A 22,019-nucleotide genomic window follows, 5' to 3' on the forward strand; every position below is an offset into this window, starting at 1 on the left:
GTCTTATATCCTATATATATAAAAGCATGTTAGGGTTATATCTTAAACACAATTAATGAAATATTAATGAAATCAAGGTTTTTGACATTCCAATTTTCTAATATGATATCAGAGCTTCTAACAAAACAGAGGGCCATAGGCATGCAAGCTGCCTCATGGTCTTATGCTCAAGGCTGGTCATGAAAGCATGCATGGTACAGTAAGGGATACAAATACGATACGCCACAAATACACTGATACATAAACACTTGACAAAAATAGAATACGAATTATATATGTTCAAGATACGTTAGGAATTAAGAACTAGTCTAGAGAAATAAGATGCGAATTTAGAACTGGTCTAAAGAATTAATTAGATGCGAATTAATACTGTCAAGATACAAATTCTCTTGATAGGAGGAATTTTTTGGTGCAAATAGGATATTACTGATGTGGTACCTGTGAACTAGTCTTTCTTGAGGTAGGATAGTTATGTTTGGCTATCTATTGAAATATATAGAACATTAAAGGCGCATAAAATAAGAATGCTTTGAGCTAGAAAGAATGCTTTGAAATTACGTAAACGCATTATGTTTTGAAAATTGGAAATAGGAGGGTAGAGTAGTAATCGCCAAAGATTCATCTCTTGTCAAAGCAAACATTCATGACAACCACCTTGAGATTGTCTTGATGATGGATACCACCTCACAAATGAGGAGTAGCTATGAACCCCAGTGGTTTTTATGTGCGCTTCAAAGACACTCCAATCAACAATTGTATGTACAAACACTTGATGAAATGAGTCAAAAGTGACTTACATCTAAAAGTTCTCATTTTAATAACAAAAAGTACTAAAAATTTATCAACCCTCACTTATTTTGAATTAAAATGACTTTTTTTTTTTACCCATTGGAGAACTGTTTTGATTTTAAAAAAAAAAGGAAAAACTTTTTCGATAATTTTTTTTTACTACTCGAAAGAACCTCTTTTTAGTCAGAAAGGACAAATTTACTACTTTTGAGTAAAAAAAATTGAGAATTGAGAGCTTTTTATGATTTACACTGTTATTACAAAGAGTGAATTTTTTAATATAAGCCACTTTTGACTTATATTATCACGTGTTTGGTCGAACATCTTTTGGTTGGGTATTGGTGAAATGAACATTCAAAACCACAAGGGTGTATAATCATTCCTCATATGTGAGAGACATATCTATCATTAAGGCAAATCTCAAGGGTGTTGGTGAAGTTTACCCAATTTTTAGTGCACGTTGGTCAAGATTAAATAGGCTCAGAATTTTTAATGCTACATGCATGACTAGAATGACAACCAATCACGACACCCATATTGACCCTGACTTTTTATGGGCAGGTTCTTCTCATACAAAATTTGACACAAATTTTGTGATGGATTCATTTTGAAATCCCACACAAATGATCAGAGTCGTTCAATATGTTTAAAATGTATTTTTAAGAGTTTCCGTAGAAAGTCAACTCGTTCGGATATCTGTAGGTGCGTGATTAGTTCATTCAATTGATTCCTATCAAATTTTACAAGATAAAACTCAATAAACCGATGAAGCACTTACCGAAATCGGAATGAGTTTACTTTTTACGGAAACTCTTAAAAATATATTTTAAACAAATTGAACGTACTCAATAAATTGAGATTAATGGATGCCTGTTTTTTCAAATGTATGGATTGCATGTAGAGTAATTTAACTACTCCCGTTACAATTGCTTTTCCAAAAAAAAAAAAAGAAAAAAAAAGAACTTTTCAAAGTTGAAGTCAAACAAAATGTATATCCACTCGACCCTGTCACAAGACAGTTGAATGGGTTAGAGGGTGTTCCGGTTTTGTAAAAAAAAAAAATTTTGAAAAAAAAGGTAATTTCAAGCTCAAAAATCATGTATTTACACAAATAATTTTTCTATCAATATGGATCTTGTTTGATAGATCTCATTAAGATCTTTTAAACGGTGCAAAAAAAATTGAAAAAATACTTTTCATTTTCATTATATTTGAATTTGAAATTACCTCCGTTTGAAAAAAAGTTAACTTTTTAAAAAGTGGAACACCTTCTTAACGTACTCTGTGATCCATTGAAAAAGGGAACGAGGAAGAAGAGTGGTATATCTATAAGTTCAACCAAAATGTGCTTCTCGGAAATTGTGGAGGACTTCTACTCGGAATGACTATTACAAATACTTGATCCTAAACTAAAATGTGCTTCATACCAATCTATTGAACCATGAGGAACCCAATTGATCTTATTCTCATCTTCTCCTTGTTTACACTTGCAACATCACGGAATCGGAATTATTTAGAAAGAGGGTCATCTCTCTCTGTGGAAGATGACGATGATTCAGCCCTTATCACCTCACCAGACAGTTCATTCACATGTGGTTTCTACAGGGTTGGAACCAACGATTATGGTTTTGGGATTTGGTTCACTAACTCGAGAGACAGAACCATTTTTTGGATGGCTAACCGGGATAAGCCGGTTAATGGGCAGGGCTCGAGAATTTCTCTGAGGGGTGATGGAGCCATGGTCGTAACTGATGTCGATGGCTCGGTTGCTTGGGAGACGAATACCAGCTCTACTGCTGCTCAAAGGGCTGAGCTTCTTAATTCAGGTAACAACAACTAAATTTTGCAATAGTTTTTTCATTTTTTCTTTTTATCCCCTAAATTATGTAGATTTTATTCTACTTAGTTCTTAAACTACCAATTTGACGATTTTATCTCCTCAACTATCATATCGTTACCAACTTAGTCCAATAAATAACGAGGGCAAAGTCCACTTTGACCCCCTATGGTTATCGTCATGTGCGGATACCCCCTTATGGTTCAAAATTGACCACATAACCTACCTGTGATTTTGAAAATGTGCGGATAGACCCCATGCCGTCATGTTTTCCATTCATATTAACAGACACAACATTAAAAGACCGATATACCCTCATCATGTCCATTTATTCTTTTTTTTTTTAAATCTAACCACACCAACCACACCATCTCCTATAGCAAAAATTGGATCCAAACCGTTGATATTGTAAATTTTGACGAGTACTACATCTATACCAAAATTCAAGTCAATCAAAAAATGAAAAGCTCATGGTCAAATCGATTTTAATATGAAATTAAAATTTCAAATTTGAATTTACTAAAAATTAGATCACTGGGTTATTGATGCCGGATCGAGATGATTTTTTACAGAGATACTCTATTATTTATTTAATACATTATGAGCGACTCAGATTACATTCTAGAGACGTGTGAAATACACCTCCGTTAATATGGATGAAAAACATGACGGCATGGGATCTATCTGCACATTTTCAAAATCACAGGTAGGTTGTGGTCAGTTTTGAATAATGAGGGGGTATCCGCACATGGCAATAACCACAGGGGGTGAAAGTGGACTTTGCCCTAACGATTTCATCCCGTCAACCTGAAATTTTGCAGTGTTAGAATGCGACCATCTCCGGCTCATGGGATTCAATTTTGCAGTATTAGTTGATATTTCACTTCTTTCATTTTCAACTTTAATCATCTTCAAGAGCAAGAGCTAGAGAATCCAACTAGTATAAAGTATAAACTATGTTCGTTTAAGATTCTTGGAGCTGTACGGTCGTAAGCTTCAAGCACGCAATATCACCCCTAACGTTTTTTCCTTGATGACTGATGAAAAACAAACAGAAGCTTTACAAGCAAACCTATTTTTAGGCAAAGGAGAAGAAGCCAAAATGAACAAGTAATCTTCAACTTGGGGGCCATTGTCAACAATGGTGGCTTTGAGACAGTATTGTTTGATCAAACAATCGGAATTTTTCTTGACAGATTGAATTTCCTGGCTTCCTCTTGCAGGTAACCTTGTTTTAAGAGACCCAACTGGTAAAATTCTGTGGCAGAGCTTTGATTTCCCAACTGATACTCTATTGCCTTATCAAACATTTACCAAGAGCAAGAAACTGATATCTTCACTAAGAAATGGAAATTATGCTTCTGGGTACTTTAGTCTGTACTTTGACAATGACAATGTGTGGAGGTTGGTCTACGATGGACCCGATATATCGAGCTTGTATTGGCCTAATCCTGATTTCTCTATCTATGCAAATGGAAGAACAAACTATAACAGTAGCAGATTTGCATTTCTAGATGATATGGGTAGGTTTTTTTCAAGTGATCAGTTGCAATTCAATGCTACTGACATGGGTTTTGGGATTAAAAGGCGGCTAACGCTGGATTATGATGGGAATTTAAGGCTTTATAGCTTGAACCATTTGACGGGATCATGGGTAGTGTCATGGATGGCTCTCGGCCAACAATGTCTTGTTCATGGTTTATGTGGTAGGAATGGTATTTGTGCATATGACCGCCGAGGGGCAAAGTGCACATGCACTCCTGGTTATGAGGTGATCGATCCGAGTGACTGGAATCAGGGTTGCAAGCCCAAGTTCAATCTTTCGTGTTCGAATCCTCAGCCGGTGAAATTTGTGGAGCTTTTGTATTCGGATTACTATGGGTTTGATCTTAATGCTACTACAATTTCATTTGATGCATGCAAAGAAATCTGTTTGAAGGATTGTAGATGTGTAGCATTTAACTATAGGCTCCTAGGTGAGGGAGTTTGTTTCCTAAAAAGTGCCCTCTTCAACGGCTTCCACACTCCGAATTCTCCCAGCAGGATTTACCTGAAAATGCCTGTTAATGTGGAAACATCTGAATACACAGTACCGAATGGCTCCAACCTCGTATGCAAATCCAGTGACAATGAAGTTTTACAGGGTTCTGCTTCCATGTATGATCTCGTTCGAAAGAGGGTGAGATGGACTGATTTGTATTCATTTGCTTCAGCCATAGGTGCAATCGAAATCCTTTTTTTTGTAATAGGTTGGCTTCTTTTCAGAAAGCACAAGTTGCCAGGTACAGTTGAAGACGGATACCGAATGCTATCCAGTCAATTCAGAAGGTTCAGTTACGGTGAACTGAAAAAAGCAACGAAAAAATTCAAACAAGAACTGGGAAGAGGTGGTTCGGGAGCTGTTTACAAGGGTGTTTTGGAAGATGAAAGAGAGGTGGCAGTGAAAAGATTGGGAGATGCATCTCAAGGGGAACAAGAATTCTGGGCAGAAGTGAGCACAATAGGAAAAATCTATCACATGAATCTAGTGAGAATGTGGGGGTTCTGCTTGGAAGGGAGACACCGGCTCTTAGTCTACGAGTACATAGAAAACAGTTCACTTGACAAGCACTTGTTTTCCAGCAGTTGTCTTGGATGGAAAGAGCGGTTTAAAGTTGCAATGGGGACGGCTAAGGCTTTGGCCTACCTTCACGATGAGTGTTTGGAATGGGTAATCCATTGTGATGTCAAGCCTGAAAATATACTTCTGGACACGGAGTTTGAACCAAAGGTTGCAGATTTCGGTCTAGCAAAGCTGAATCAGAGAGGCAAGCCTGATTCTGAGTTTTCACGTATCCGAGGCACCAAAGGTTATATGGCTCCTGAGTGGGCCTTGAACCTACCCATTACTGCAAAAGTTGATGTTTACAGCTATGGAGTGATGATCTTGGAAATGGTGAGGGGAATTCGGCTTTCCAATTGGGTTTTAGTAGAAGGTGAAGGTGAGGAGCAAGAAACCGAGCTTACTAGGTTTGTTAGGACAGCAAAAGGGATGAGTCAAGGTGAGGGAGAAGAGTCTTGGGTTGAGGATATGGTCGATCCGAGATTGGCCGGGCAGTTTAGCAGGAAACAGGCGGTGACATTGGTTAGGACCGGTCTTTCTTGTATCGAGGAAGATCGAAACAAACGACCAACAATGGCTTCGGTGGTGCAAGTCCTAACAGAATGTGATGACGAGTCTACTCCTGCGAGGCTGTAGTTGCAGTTGTACTGTCAAAGTAAGTTTAGAAACACAAGATGAGTAGAGTTTGATAATGCTTGTTATTCAATGGTTGTGGTAGCAACTTTCCTGGCCAGCAACAATGTAGCATGTCGTCCCTTCGAGGACATCCGATAAAATTGGAACGAAACAATTTAGCATGTCGCTTCCAAAATTACACGATTGTTTCCTCATGTAAATTGAGGGTGGATTTTCCGTAAATTAATGAAAGTGCCTTTTTATTCGTCTTTTCTTAAGTTTTGTTAAAGTTATGTTAATTTCTTTTAGATTAATTATTCTCCTTGATCAGTGGAATCAAACAATAAAAAATTAGGAAAAAAAATTAGAAAAAGGTTCACTAAAGACGGTTTATTTTTTTTGAAAAAGATAGTAAGATTGTCTTCAGTTTCAATTTCGCCAAGAGACCTTTGGCCCAACAGCATCAAGGGAGTGCGCTTACGTGCAAGGAAAAATGGTGTCAAGAGTTCAACCCCTCTTTCAATGCGCTAATCTAACTAATTTGATAATCCTCGCCCAAAAGGGTCATAAACCAAATCAGAAATTAAGAGGCTATAGGATAGGTGCAAAAATGTGACAAAATAAAGATTCGCCAATATTGTGAAAGAAATATCATACTCCTATATATTTCTCTACTCTTTTGTTTTTTTCTTATAAAATACTCCAATCAAAATTGAAAACTAAATTCATTGTCTATCGAGACATTTACACTGTTATTATTCAACTTCATATAAAAGTTTAGATGTGTAGTTCTAACGTAATTGAAAATCTCGTGCGTTTGTCCCAAAAAATCAAAGATGTCAGTATCGGATATAGATACAGACACAAATATAATTTTCTATCGGGGAAGTATCGCGTGCTTGATAGCATATACATCAAATTGGGCTGTATGATTAATGGCATACTCAGCTACCAACTTTTGGGTGAGGAATATGACCACGTAGTATTCCCAAACACCTCAGATCGATGACTGAGATTGAAGGAATCCCCAATTGCGAAAGGTAGGTCTTCTTATTAATTACTACTCCACTGGACTGGACGTCTATCATTGCTACCTATCACTCTTATCAAACCCCTGAATCTTTTGCTTTGCTGAAAAATGTGGACTAAGGTCAATTGGCTCTCTCTCATCATATAAATTTCAGACTCCCTGGCCAACAGGTTTTGTAAACACAAGTTTCAGGGTATATGAAAATAAAACATGAAAGGGGTTTATGAAATTAGAATGAACGATTCATATTCATATTGAACCGTTTATTTCAGTTTTATAGATCCTTTTATGTCTTTTTCTTGTCATGTATCGTCCTATCTCTCTTTTGTAAAAGATCAATCAGAATAAGTTTCTATCATCTTGCTAACACAATCTGATTTGGAGGAGGACGAGAGCGAGAAGGAATCAAGACCCTCACTCATGCATTGGTCCCTTGTATAGTCTCTCATGTGATAGACATATGAGATAAGACATTGTCTTATTTGACGACTCGAGATAGCTCATTTTGCAATTTTCAATGTGTTTATCGTCCAAGCCGAAAATTCAATCGATCAAAGAAGTTAAGACTTGGTCGAATCATATTTTTCTGGACAAAAATGAAGGATCAGGGTCTAATTATTTATTTCTCGTGACAAAAATGTTTTGCTTAGTTGTATGCAGATATCTAGCTAATCGACCTAATTCTCTAGATAGATGACAAACATGCACTTTAGTATACAAGATAAACGGTTGGACCATTAAATTTGATTATGATAGGTTCTATTTTATATTGTATGAGCCAACACACGAGAGTTTGTCACATGAGAGAACCCATCGCGAAGACTTTGTGCACACGCCCGGTTCGCATGAACTTGTGACCTACTTATCCAAACCAAAGCCCCACAACACAGAACCTTGGGATCCGATATTGTAAACCCTGTAGTGTACTCAAGGCATGGCATTCAACTGTGCGTTTTCGCAATCAAAATATTTTTACTGTTCAAAATTAACTCTTACCGATTAAACTTAATATACCGATTAAACTTAATAAACGTATCTAAACTATTGATTGCATGCAAGCTCGAAAGCCAGTTGCAATACAGGCAGGACCTCGTTTCCCCCACAACACTGCGCCACCACGTACCAGGTGGTCAAACTCCTGAATCACTGAACCCACTTCATCTATATTTAACGGCTATATTTATTCCCGCCCTCTGCACCGGTCTATAACTAGAAGTAAATATAAATACCCTTCCATAAGTAGACGAACAGAGAGCTACCCCAATCCAGATTCTCCCAGTCCTTCCAAACTCAAAAAAATCAATCCAACCCCCAAAAAAACCCCTCTCTCTCCTCTCCTCTCTCTCCTCTATCTTCCCCATCCATTCATCCCCAAGATCAAGAAAACCATGACCAAGACCCTCCGTAGATTCCTCCTCCCCTGTTTCACCACCACCACCTCCTCCTCCTCCACCACCACCACCCCCGTCAAGAAACGCCTAAGCACCTCGCTTCGCGACGACATCGAAGACCCGCCGAGAAAAACCCAAGAAAACATCGACCAAACCCAATCCGAAGACGACGAGAACGACGGCGCTTACTCCCCCTCCGCCGCCGCCATCGCCGCAGCGGCGCCGCCGCGAGCGTCCAAGACGATGGTGATCGGCACCATCTTCGGCCACCGCCGCGGCCACGTCTGGTTCTGCGTCCAGCACGACCGGCTCAGCACCCGACCCGCTTTACTGCTCGAACTCCCAATACCCACCCACTTACTGGTTAAAGAAATGCGTTGCGGGTTGGTCCGAATAGCGCTTGAAACCCTAACCCGCCCCGGATCAGAACTGGTTTCTTGCCCGCTTAGGTCCGTGCCCGTCTGGACTATGCTGTGTAATGGAAGGAAACTCGGGTTTGCGGGCCGGAGGAAGGCGACCGAATCGACCCGGCTCATGCTGAAGACCATGCAGTCGATTACGGTCGGGGCGGGGGTTTTGCCAGCCGGGTTCGGGTTTGGATCCGGGTCGGAGGCTGATGGGGAGCTTATGTACATGAGGGCTAATTATGAATGTGTGGTGGGTGGTCCGGATTCGGAGTCTTTTCATCTCATTAACCCGGATGAGTGCCCGGGTCAAGAACTCAGCATCTTCTTGATGAGGTCTAGGTGATGGGATTTCGGATTGGTCAGAGGGGCAGTTTGGGGAAGAAATCTTGTTTATGGGATGCAATGGGATAGGAGAAAAATGGGTTGTCTTTGGGGTTTGGTGGAAGCAGAAAATTTGGGGTTTTCTGTTTTCCAAGATTCTTCCTTTGCCAGAGCTTGAAAACTAAAGAGTTTTCTAGCCATTGTATTATGAATCTTGGATGGAATTTTGAGTTTGTTTGAAGGGCAGTATTGGGAGAATCAACATTTAACTTATTTGGAGTTTGGTACGTACATGGAAGAAGTTCAGAGGTCTTCAATGGTGGATGGGTTTAGGGAGATGAGGTTTCAATGGTAATTTCATTAGAATTTACTTTAGTCCTTCCTCTTGTTTCATTGAGGATTTTCCTGTTTTTTGGTTTAGCACAGACAGATTGTTGTATTTGGTAGGCAGTAAAAAATCAGTATTACCATTGAAATTTCCATACTTTTTTAGCTTTGCATTTTCTGTTTTCGTTTATTTGTTCCATTGAATCAGATTATCTTGGGTTCTAGTGTTCCTATTTTCTCGTCTGCCCGTTGCAAATTTTTCTATTAACCATTTTTGTTTCCTCAATCAAATTTCTTGAATTACTTATTGGAAGAAATTTTCAAATATTTTTTGGTTGACAGGATAAGCTTGTAGGATAATTTCATGAAACTCATCTGTTAGGATAACTGATAGTCATAAGTTATATATTTCGAAAAAGACCATAGAGTAGTAGTACATTGGGTTCTGATGGGATTGGAGAAAAATGGGTCTTTTGTGGAATCTGAAAATTTGGGGTTTTCTGTTTTCAAAGCTTTTTTTCCTTTGCCAAAGCTTGAAAACCAAAGAGTTTTCTTGCCATATGAATCTTGGTGGGAATTTCGAGTTTGTTTGAAGGGTAGCATTGGAAGAATCAAGATGTAATTTATTTGGAGCAATTGCTTCATGGCAGAAGTTTGGAGGTCTTCAATGGTGGATGGGTTTTTTGAGAATTTGAGTGGGGAGATGAGATATCTATGGTAATTTCCTTCAAATTTAGTTTCGACACAATTAATTGCATTCTCAGTTTATCAGTAGATTCGGTACTTTGTTCATCTTCCTCTAGTTTCATAGAACATTTCCCTTTTTTGGCTGAACACTGGTGAATCTTATACACGGTACGCATCTGGATGCTTAAGCGTTGAAATCAGTCATACCAAAAATACCGTCTGGTCAATACCATTCATATGTATACGTATATGTAGTAGTACAATTTTTCGGTTGGCAGTAAGTAGCTTGTTAATTGCTTATAATTTCATAATAGTGATCTGTAAGGATAACTGATTATCATAAACTGCAGGAATATTCCAAGAAATCCAAAAGGTAAGTACATGTTCTTTGCATAATTGCAATCCTAACTTTAGTTGGGGTTCAAACATGCTTTTCAAACCTGAACTAGTTACAATACTAGTGTGTGAGCCCCTACAAATCATTAGACCATGCTTTGTAACATCAGGGAAAGGTTTGCACTAGCAGAAAAAGGAGATAGGCAAGAGGGGAGGCTGCACTAATTATGTTGGTTATGCTTCTAAGGTTGAAGGAACTTTCTAACAAGATGATGCTTTGGATAAAACAACCTAGCTTTTAGACCTTGTTTGGTCGACGGTCATAATTAAAAGTGAAAAGGATTTTTGGGAATGACTGATTACCCTGTGGCCTTTCATCTCAGAAAGGGCTTGCTCGAACCTATGACCATCATCAGGTCACATTGGGACAACCTTACCATTGAGCCCAGACTGCCATTCACCGGGGGAGGAAAAAAAACTAAACTAGTAAACGAAAAAGAAATAATAAGAATCAGACTAGGAAACTTTGCTGATGCCAGTGAAAATCATGGTTCCAACTGCAAAAAACAGTATACCATGCTGTTGAAGATTTAGCAGAAACTAACTGAATTAACTGACTACTTCCGGGGAAAACACAGCTGAAGAGAATGTTATGAGTAATAATCATTCTCTCTGCAATCACAATTACTTTCATCATCATCTTCTTCTACTGATTTTCGTAAAGATTATGGAGACAAAACAGATAAATGAGAGTGCAACATTAATCATGTTTAATACTACTAAACACTATCTGAACTACTAGCTTTTAAGGAATCATGATGTTTGTTGGTCAGGATCACTATTACTGAGATGAAAGAACAGAAGTGATTTTGATATATACAAGCAAGTGCTTGCATATCTGTTCTAAAGGCAATCTCTTTCTCTTTTTCTTTTCAAGGAAAAGGCAGCAGAAAATATAGTGCTTTTCCCTAATTCAATTGATTAAAGATTCATTTGGGTCACAACGTGGTCCTACAATAACCATACAATTTCAAAAACTACTGAGAGAATATGGTTATCTTATCAAAGATTCGAAGTCTAATCAGTATAAAGTCCCCACAATTGTGAGACAAAAGAAGTAAGGAATTTTTTCTTCTTTTGATAACTGGATGTTCGGGCCAGCTTGCACGCACCTCGACTAATTCTGGGACTCTAAAGTTAATGACCGGGCAACCCCTCCAACGGCCCTAAGGTTCGGAATGTTAAGCCTCCGTGGGATTTAAACATGCGACCTCATAGAGGGCAAGCACTTGTTTGCTTTCTCATGCCCACTTGGCCAAACCCTTTGGAGTTAAAAGACATATGGAATATGCTATAAAGTCCCTTTCAGCGCAACCATTGGGTGTGATTCTTTGGTTTGGCTTCAAGGATGCACCTCTCACAAACTCTCATTAGTTCAGTACTTACATGCAAGAGAAATGGTAAGAGAGCTCTGGTGATTAGATGATTTATTCAAATCCATATGCAAGTTGAACTTTCAAAATGAGTTGACAAAAAGAAGCTTGTCTCGAACAATCTACGAGCTTCAAAATGAGTTTAAACTTGCTTTTTCTTGTCATGTACATCTCAACAAGAGCTCTAGCATTTTAGTTTTAAGTTCCCTCCCCCCCCCCCCCCCCACCGGTAGAGTTCTAGTGCGCTTATTAGTTTAACAAGAACTTTGGGCTAAGATTATAACAGTAGCCTAAAGAGTTTCTGAGTGTGTTTGAACTTGGCCTTCTTATTAACAAGCTAAACACACACTGAAGTAGCTTACTTTGTTCTACAGCCTGAGGGACAAGAAACATAGCCTAACCAGGAAAGACGGTCAAAAACGAGTAATTTTACTTTCCTTCTCTTGATCAATAACTTGTAGAACAAACAACAGATTCACCGATAACTAAAAGAATTCATCCAGTGACCAATGCAAAGGTATAGCTTTCTAAATACCTAAAACATAGCATAAGAAAATAAAACAAAATTTGTCACTTAGGCTGTTAGCAAATTGTTAAAGGAACATATTTTCATAGCACATTGATAAAGCTTGTTTTGGCCGTTACTGGTTACCATATATGGATTGAGAGAAATAATACTCTTCAAAGGCGTGCGTCTCCCGACCTCATTCTTAGGTTATATATATTGATCGGATTATCTTTGTTGTTCATACCAAAGTCCCGATGCTTAGAGGTGTGAGGACTACTTGCTTATGTGTGGAAATTGGTCCATCCTTCTTTGTATTTTTGGGCCTTCTAGATCCTCGTTTCTTCCTTCTGTTTTTCATTTTGTTTGAAGGCCTATCCATTTTTGTTATCTCATCTTGTTGTTGAAGGTTTTTCTTCTTGTACCGTCAGTCTTTATTCTTTCAATGAAGTCTCTCATGTATTAGAAAAAAAATCTGTGTGGCCCGTTGATCCTTGGTCTGAGCTCCTCTTCAATTGGTTCGAGTGTTGCCTAGCCTTCTTCCCCTAACCTGCACAGTGAGCGCACGACTAAGACCTAACCGGGGTTGCCCGGCAAGGCCCTCCGGCGAGAGGATGAGAATATGCAGAGAGAGAGTAAAAGCAAGAGACTAGGGTTTTAGCGTGTAGAAGTATGTACCTCTTTCGGATTGTCTTGCTTTGGTATTTATAGAGCCTGCTTGGCTTGCTCTCCAAGTACGGGCATGTGCCTTGCACGGGTCGGCTGATGTCATTGTGACATCACTGATAAAATTTGGTAACCGTTTTTTGTGTGAGCTGGCACCCCATGTGCGCCCATCATTATCTTTTGGCATAACGGCTTCGGCGCGTGGGGTGGCATGTGGTGCTGCAATTGGCCGAGCCTCTCCCTTGGCCGAACCCGATGGTAGGTGACTCGAAGGGGGGATGGCACCGACGGAGTAAGTGAGCCTGACGGTAGCCAAACCGGAGGACTTTTCTCCTCAACTGAGGCGTTGGGTAAGTGTGGTGTGGCCCCTCCTCATGCTCCAGTCATTGCCGAACTTGGGGACTGGTACGGCCACCTCTCTCACCTTTAACCTCGGTCTGTGCTTGTAAGACGCGGGGTCCGAGCTGTTAAGTTCAGCCTACTACAAAATCTTTGAAATGCAATACTAGTTCTCAAGTCATATTTATGATGCAATAGGTATTATGTAAACTTTTTGTCGAAGAGCTTCAAAAAATTATAAACTTCAACCTGATTTTTGGTTAACTGATTTGATGAAGCTTAGGAGTTAGGATGACAATCTCTGGGGAAGGCAAATAATAGGGAGTTCCTTTTTTTCAAAGATGGAAAATACTTGGCTAAAAAACCAGGAAGTGACTACAGGAGTTCTGCAGAAAATAGGCCAACTCCATTTATAAGGTCTATAATCCATGTGTGTTATTCACTGAACCCCACCTTAAAGATCAGACCAAATGATTTTAGAGAACCTACTTTTCCCCCGGATTACCACAATCACCTTAGTTTTCGAAAACATAAAGCATTATGCCCTTTTCTAGGTCTTGTTATACTTCCAAGGTTTAACTAAAGCTGTGAACCAGGTAGACAAGCCAACCAGGCCACCAGTGGGTTATTTAAGCTTTGGCTTGAGAAACCAAAGACAGAATGTAAGTTTATTCAAACTTGACTTCTTGTTATCGATTGCAGTAATCTCATATTCGTTTTAGTCGACCAGAGCTCAAGTAGTTTGGTATCTATAATCTCGGAGAACTGTTTATAAGTCCAACAATAAAATTCTAGGTAGCTTGGATAGAATTACTGATTTTCATGTGTTTTGAATTTTATACTTGTTTACCAATGACACTGGTTCAACTTTGGGAAGTTCGTGAACTGAGCACTGTAAAAGGTAAGAGAGTCTGACAGAATTTGGTTTCCTATATCAAGTTATCTAATTACCTTGAGACAACTTCCTGGAATACTACATTTTTATGATAACTCAGGTGGCTAGGCCAACTTTCTGATATCTGACAGGATGTATACTACATGAGTGCTACAAGAACTGGGAGGAAAACAAAGTGTAACTGTGGATGATCCTCAGAAGGAGAACTTTTCAAGTACCTAAGTTATAGAAGAAAAGATTAATAAAACTTAGTTATCTCACATGTGATACCACTCTTCAAGTTATATCTATGAAGCTAGAGTGATCATGCAGTAAGAATGATGAAGTTGACTAAGTTTGTAAGTTCTGTTAGGAACAAGAGCTTACCATCTCAGCAAAACCAGCATGTGTTAGTGAAGGTGCATGTTTAGTTCGTTACTCCACGTAGCGAGCCTAAGCGCCAATGGGTTAACTGAGCCTTGGCCCACCTGGTTTCCTCCCCGACAGGATGTTGGACTTGCCCCACCCGGCCTCTGCCCAACAGTCTCCAGTTAAGAGTTTCAACAGCTTCAAACTTCTCTTGGCTTAGAAAGATTCGACGAAGCTTATAAAGCACCAGGATGACAATAGTTCAGTGGTAGGAAAAGACTCCTGATCTTGCATAATTTGAAATTTTCATGTTCTTCCTCGTGGATATGACATTGACTGTAACCTACAAGCTCAAATCATAAATGGTTCACATAGAATCTTTTCATACTTATCATGCTTACTCTTCAGGAGAGAGAACCTATCAACCTAATAAGTTCTAAACAACTCAGATGAAGTAACATGATCAGTGGTTTCAAATCGGGATACATATTGTGTATCGTTTATTTCATTTTACGAATTGTATCGGGATACGTGTCGCGTATCGTAAGATATGTTAATAAGCTAATATACAATAAAATAATAGTTATACTTAATAATAATCTAAAAATTTGGTGTATATTTGAAAAATAAGTGTTTTATGTATGAAAAAATCCAAGTCTCTCAAGTAGGGGCTATTGCATTGAGGCTTTCTGGTGCCTAAGGTTAAGGGAAGAGAACGAGAGCCATTATCAGATTCACGCAACGCAAAACATGATCGAAATACGTTCTTTCTTTTATTCGAGCTTTGGGTTTGGGTTTCTTTTAAATGATTTGGATACAACCGTAATTAGATGAAAAGATCAGAACGTGTTTGGTGTTTCACCCCTTAAAATATGGTATGATTTGTTCTCTGTAAGTAATCGTAGGATACACTATGAATCGGAATACGCTATTATAACATAGGATACGCCACTATATCGTAAGATTTCTATACAAAAAAGATACGGTCTGCAATACGTATCGTTTTTGGAAGGAGACGATACAAATCGTAGGATACATATCCCGTATCATAAGAGTTTAACAACCATGAACATGATAGCTAGATCAAGTCAAACTTTGTTAGGCCATTTTCTAGGTTGAGTTATCACTCAAAAAAAATCAGGTTATTCACTTTGGCTAAAGGCGGTGCTCTTCCTATCAACCTAATTTGTCATTCAAACTGCTTATCTGCTATATCCACAGAACAACCTCTCTCTTTTTTTCTTCCCTTCTTATCAACCAAATCTGTCATTCAGACTGCTTATCTGCTATATCCACCACAAACACTACTACTTAGGAAGGGAAGGGGAAAGAAAAAAAAAAAAGGGCTGTTCTGACCTGCTATGATGTGTTAATAATGCATCAAACCGTCAACTTTGGCCAACTAATTCACAACTTCTCTTAGAATGCAAGAATGAATGGCCTGCAAAAATTGTGAAACTAATCTCAAGCAATCACTGATTCTGGAGAAAAAGATTATCGGTATCTAGTTGCTAGTGAGGAAGAGGTAATCTGCATCCCGAGGACTAGATACAACAACTATACGCTGATCTAAACCTCAGGATGCAGATTACCCGATCCTGACGCAACATCATATCTACGAAGAAAGAAATGAGCTTTTGAGGAACATGGAAATGAATGAGGTTGATGATCATATTGGCATGAAGCAGATGAATTTATAATGGTTCATAAAGCTTAGCGTATCGGAAAAAAAAATTCTTCTGGCGGAGTTTGGGATTGGGGAAGGTGCATATAATATAAGGCCATAATAAGGTCCTCTCACGTAGAATCTTAGGTTTGTTCTTCCCCACCCAATCATAAGCCAAGAATCTTCCTTTCTACTGCCAATGATAAGCCATGTCTTGACTAGCTTTCTCAACTTGACCATACAACACCACTGCCTAGGTGGCAATTTATACACAGAGATAACTGATCACAATATTCAAGGAAGAAAAACTAAAATCCTACAGAGCAGTTATAAGCAAAATGTAGGAGATCTGCAGGTGTTCAGCACATATTTGGTGGCTGCAAAACTCATTTTGGATTGTCTCAAATTCAAAAATGATTTCTCAAGCCACCATTGTTGACAATGGCCCCCAAGTTGAAGATTACTTGTTCATTTTGGCTTCTTCTCCTTTGCCTAAAAATATGTATGCCTGTAAAGCTTCAAAAGTGTAGCAAAAATGTAGTATGAGGGATTGTGAGGATTGGGTGGATATGCACTGGGATTGGGGTGAGTGATTGTAAACCCTCCATAATACAAATCAGCTGCCTGTGGAGTAGGCAACTTGTCAAACCACGTAAAAATTGTTTTCTCTGTGTTTGGGTGTGTGTGTGTTTGTTTTTGGGTGTCCTTGAGAACAACACTGTGGGCTCCCCGATCGGCGCACGCCTGAGAGAGTCGCCACCCGGATTTTTGAGATGGATAATCCGAGAAATCGATAACTCATTTTGAAAAAGGCAAAAGCTTTTGGTCTAGCGAAAAACGTCGAGACTTTGTGTAACGACCCGGATTTTTGACCCAATTTTTTTCCTAAATATAATATTATTAGAGTTATTTTTCTTAATGCAATTCTTTTTTTTAAAATACAATTATGCATGCAATATATATATGCATTCTTTTTAAATTTTTCCTACGCACACATGTCTGTATGCACACTCCTTCTCCTCCCTCACCTCAAACTCCTTCCGTCTCTCTATCTCCTATTCAATCTCTACTTTCTCCCTAACCCTAAAACCAAGCCAAATTCGTCTATTCCAAATCTCACGAGCTCAACTCCATTAAATTCACTCTTATCCAACCTCTTCCAAATTCACCTATATAACCTCTCCCCATTGACCCACGAAATTTACACCACAAGATTCCTCATGCCCCACCAATCCAAAAGAGAGAAAAACTAGAGAAAACCAAGTTTCAATCCATGAAGTTTTAGAGAAAGAAAGAAAGAGAGAGAAAAGTGGGTTTCATAACTACGCCAAACCGAAACTCAATTCAACCATCCCGATCACCTCCTACAACCCAGAGCATCCCCAAACAAGCCTCAATTTGATCTCAAAGTCTCCCGATCAAAGAACCCGAAGTCTTCTTCCTCAAAATTTAAGATTCTTTTTTAAATCAATTCGATCCGATTAAAGGTACTATAATCCTATTCAACCTCTTTTCTAAATATATTTAGTGTTTATATGCTTAAACCTATGTCCCGAACGAAAAAAAATATAGTTCAATGCGCGTTTTCTGCCGTATTTATCAATTTGATATTATTTTTGAGCCCGACACTTTATTTGTAATTATTTACGAAGAAGATGTCCCTTCTGATATTTATTTTACAATCTGTTTGATATTAATATTATGAAAAAATATTGATCTGATATTGTTTTTCTTACAATATAATATCATCTTAGTATAAAACGTATTAATTATATCAGTTCAATTTATTTGGTAGATTGAGTTGGTTTTAAATGTTTCGAAACAACTTTGCGACCTTCCAAACCTCATATTTGACGCCCGAACTATTTTTCTTAGACGTTTCACATCTGAAAGATCATAACTTGTTAAGATCATATTTTTTTTATTTAATTATCTATTTATTGAATTATTTATTAGTTATCTATCAAGTTTACTAACGAAAAATCTTTGCGACCTTCCAAACAACGTTTTAACACCCAAACTAATTTTTCCTAGACTCTTTGCATCTCAAAGATGATATCTTGTTAAATTAATATTTTTTTTATTTAATTTACCATTTATTGTAATTTCTATAGCGTTTCCAATCAAAAATTTCTTACGACCTTATAAACCATATTATTAATGCCCGAGTAATTTTATTTAGACTTCCTACATTCCGAAGATGAAACTTTGTTAACCTCAATATATTTTAATTGGTAAATTATTTATTATCTATTTACTTCACTTTCGGCCACTTTATTTAACTTCTTTATTTAAAATAATTCCGAGACCCTCCGAACCCAACTTTTGATACTCAACTGGTTGCATAGGACCTCTCGGACTCTTAATCAGGTCACGTTAATTATTTTAATATTTTTACCTAATTATTGCATTAAATTAGTTTTTAATTAATCTAATTACTTAGAAATAATTAATGAGAGCCTAGAAAAATATTTTTTAAAATATTTTTTTAAAAAATTCTTACTTATTATCATCTTGTCCACACGAGATTAAGGGCAACTGCCCATTCATAAAAAGATGTGTGATTACGTTACTTACTGATTGTTTTGTTTATTATTTGATTAATTGTATATTACACCACTGCTTGATTGAATGCTAGATTGGACCCTAAAGACATGGGGTGGTATGCGAATAGAGTTCATTTAGACGATGTTAGGTAATTGATGAATTGGAAAGTTTTGTTTTCTTTAGAATGCCTGCAGGCGGGATTTTGAGATGTGATGAGTTGGATGTGATGGTTTGAAACTGGCAAAGTAAGCCCAGTGTTGATTGATGAATTGAAACTGGCGGGTGTCCAATGATGAATTGAAACTGGCGGGTGTCCAGTGATGAATTGATACTGGCAAAGTAAGCCCAGTGATGATTGTGGTGATTGTGAAATGGTGCATAAGATAGGCGAATCCTAGTTATGATTCGGGCATGATAAGCTTCCTTTTGTTGTAATGAGAGGGATACACGCTAGATACATAACTGAGGTGCAATCCGCGACAACAAAAGAAAGTGATCTCATAGGACAGGGCATGTCTAGCGGTTGGGGAAGAAAGATCTCGCGGAGAGATCTTAGATTTCACATTAGAATAATAAATAGTAACAAATTTATGTTTGTGAATCTCTGTTTTACTTCTTCGTACTATATTTATCTTGCTGCTTGCTAACTGTAAAGTAAGAGGGGTAGTTGAGTTGGATTATTCTACTGGGTGATTTATCACTCACGGATACGTCTGTATCTTGGCAAATTGATCGCCGAATCGTTTGCTTCGGCGATCAATTTGCCAGTAGGCACAGGATTCAATGGAGAAGATTCAAAAATGGTGCAGTTCAACACGGAAAGAATATCAAGAACGAAGATCGAATATGCTTCGGATTTGTATCAAGCCTAAAGTTAGCTCTGAAGTTAATGTATTTTGAATCAGTAAATTTATCTTGTGACTATAATAGCTAAACTTTATTTTGAAAAATTATATTTATTTAGCAAATTTTCTTAAGATTTTATTTTATATTGCTTCCGGAAAGTCGGGGCGTTACACTTTGGGTCCGGGAGCCACGTTACGAATGAGGAAGGTTTTGTCGAAAAGCACCCCCTCGCCCCAGTGAAACCGGTCTCTACTAAACATTTTCAAAAGGAAAAATCTTCATGAATCTTTTGAAAAATAAAGCTCTTTAATAAGCAAGTAAAAGGGGAAGGGACATGGGAAAATATATCACGTTGGCGTGCACATGATGCTGTCTGTATAGAGGTGATAAAGATGATGCAGTGCATAAAAGAAAAGAGAAGCTTCTGGACAAACTGTCTGCACCACTGTGATCTCCTTCACGTCATACTGTAATGTCACGCACGGCTTTACAATATGCCGTGCGAGGTATCTATTCTGTTACAAGACTGTCATCAGCTCTCAGAATATAACTTTCAACAGTTTTGACAAGCATCCGAAGATGCTCATGAAAATAAACACAATTGTGGAGTAATTTTCTGATAATTCTATTTATCGTAATTGTACAATATATATAGTACAAACATTAACAAGAAAAGAATACAAGACTACATGAAAATATTCTACAACTATGTCATAAAATAAGATTACACAATTAAGGATATTGACCAAATCAAATATTGACCAAATCCTTAATTCTAGCACTCCCCCTCAAGTTGGAGCATGTATATCGCACATGCCTAACTTGTCTAAAGAGTGACTGAAAACATTGTTGGCAACAGCTTTAGTAAGGACATCGGCTAGTTGGTCTGCAGACTTCACAAACGGGGAAAGTAATGATTTCGGCTTCAAGCTTTTCTTTAATGAAGTGTCTATCAATTTCCACATGCTTCGTCCGATCGTGTTGGACTGGATTATGAGCAATCTCTATAGCAGAAGTGTTATCACAATATAACTTCATTGTCTCCTGAGAGTGAATACCCAAATCCTTAAGCAAGTTCCTCAACCATAGTAACTCACATACTCCAAAAGCCATGCCTCTATATTCAACTTCTGCACTTGACCTTGCTACCACCAGTTGTTTTTTACTCCTCCAAGTCACAAGGTTGCCCCCTACAAAAGTAAAGTATCCTGATGTAGATTTTCTGTCGTCAGATGACCAACCCAATCTGCATCAGTATAACCTTCTACCTTCAAGTGATTATTCTTGCTGAACAATAACCCTTTACCCGGAGCAGACTTTAAATATCGCAATATGCGTTCCACAGCATCCATGTGAAATTTACGAAGATTATGCATAAACTGGCTTACTACGCATACTGAATAAGCAATATCTGGCCTAGTATGGGACAAGTAAATTAATTTTCCCACAAGTCTCTGGTACCTTGCTTTATCAGTAGAAGTTGCATGTAAACAATTAAACAACTTGTGATTTTGTTCAATAGGGGTATTTGCATGCTTACATCCAAGCATACCTATTTCAGTTAACAAATCAAGAATGTATTTTCGTTGAGACAAGAAAATACCATTCTTTGAACAAGCTACCTCGATTCTGAGAAAGTATTTTAAATCTCCAAGTTGTTTCATTTCAAACTGTAAGGTCAAATGTCGTTGTAAGCTCTCAATTTCTTCTTGATCATCTTCTGTCACCACCATGTCATCAATGTATATAATCAAAGCAGTAATCTTACCCATTCGATGCTTTAAACTCTAGGAATTGAAGTAGATGGGTCTTTGCGGGCAAGCATAAAGCAGATGGGACAATTGAGAGGTATAAAGCTCGATTGGTTGCGAAAGGATTATAGCATCGAATGGGTAAGAAAAGGAGATTGAAGGTGGTGGTGATAGGAGATGATCAAGAAGTAGCCCTTTGGGTAAGATTTGACTAAAAAATCATCTAAGTTTTCTTGATCATCTAAGTTTTGACTAAAGAATACAAAAGTAAAATACCCTTTGGTTAAGTTTTGACTTAAAAATCATTTTTAGAAAATAAAACAGCCACTGTCCTGAATGCACCACGCCGCGCGGCGTATCAATGCGTTGGCGGCGTAATGTGTTCAAACGCACGGCATTTCATCAGTTAATGTTTTTCTTGTTCAAACTGTCTGCATCAAAGTTATCTTTCATAAGGCCTGTTTCTATTGTTAAGAAATCAGTTATTAGTGTTCTCAGAATGAGACCATATCTACAAGCCATGTTCCGTTTATAAACAAAGTTTTCTTGATCATCTCAAGCGATTAAACGTACTAAAAGTTATTTTATGTCCATGGCTTGACGAAATGGTACTATCCTAAAGTGATCCAATGACTGAGCTGCTAGAATTAAGGATTTGGTCAATATTTGATTTAGTCAATA

The 22,019-nt window shown here is 38.0% G+C and overlaps 2 protein-coding genes and 1 long non-coding RNA gene across 3 annotated transcripts; 2 read left to right on the top strand and 1 right to left on the bottom strand.

Moving 5' to 3' along the window:
* The first annotated feature begins 2,113 nt into the window (after positions 1-2,113).
* On the top strand, positions 2,114-6,106 carry LOC131326451 (putative receptor protein kinase ZmPK1). The gene is made up of 2 exons (XM_058359241.1): positions 2,114-2,615; positions 3,850-6,106. Exons 1-2 carry the CDS (start codon positions 2,231-2,233, stop codon positions 5,862-5,864), a joined length of 2,400 nt encoding a protein of 799 aa, XP_058215224.1. The 5' UTR covers positions 2,114-2,230; the 3' UTR covers positions 5,865-6,106.
* Positions 6,107-7,940: 1,834 nt separating this feature from the next.
* On the top strand, positions 7,941-9,549 carry LOC131326452 (protein MIZU-KUSSEI 1). The gene has a single exon (XM_058359242.1). The coding sequence runs from the start codon at positions 8,262-8,264 to the stop codon at positions 9,012-9,014; it is 753 nt and encodes a 250-aa protein (XP_058215225.1). The 5' UTR covers positions 7,941-8,261; the 3' UTR covers positions 9,015-9,549.
* Positions 9,550-12,303: 2,754 nt separating this feature from the next.
* LOC131326453 (uncharacterized) lies at positions 12,304-16,881 on the bottom strand. The gene is made up of 3 exons (XR_009200002.1): positions 16,330-16,881; positions 15,885-15,969; positions 12,304-14,871 (listed from the first exon to the last, which is right to left on the bottom strand). It is a non-coding gene; the product is annotated as an uncharacterized LOC131326453 (long non-coding RNA).
* Between the last annotated feature and the right edge of the window lie 5,138 nt (positions 16,882-22,019).

The sequence above is a fragment of the Rhododendron vialii genome, chromosome 5a (genome assembly GCF_030253575.1).
Source record: "Rhododendron vialii isolate Sample 1 chromosome 5a, ASM3025357v1".
In the NCBI taxonomy this organism is placed as follows: domain Eukaryota; kingdom Viridiplantae; phylum Streptophyta; class Magnoliopsida; order Ericales; family Ericaceae; genus Rhododendron; species Rhododendron vialii.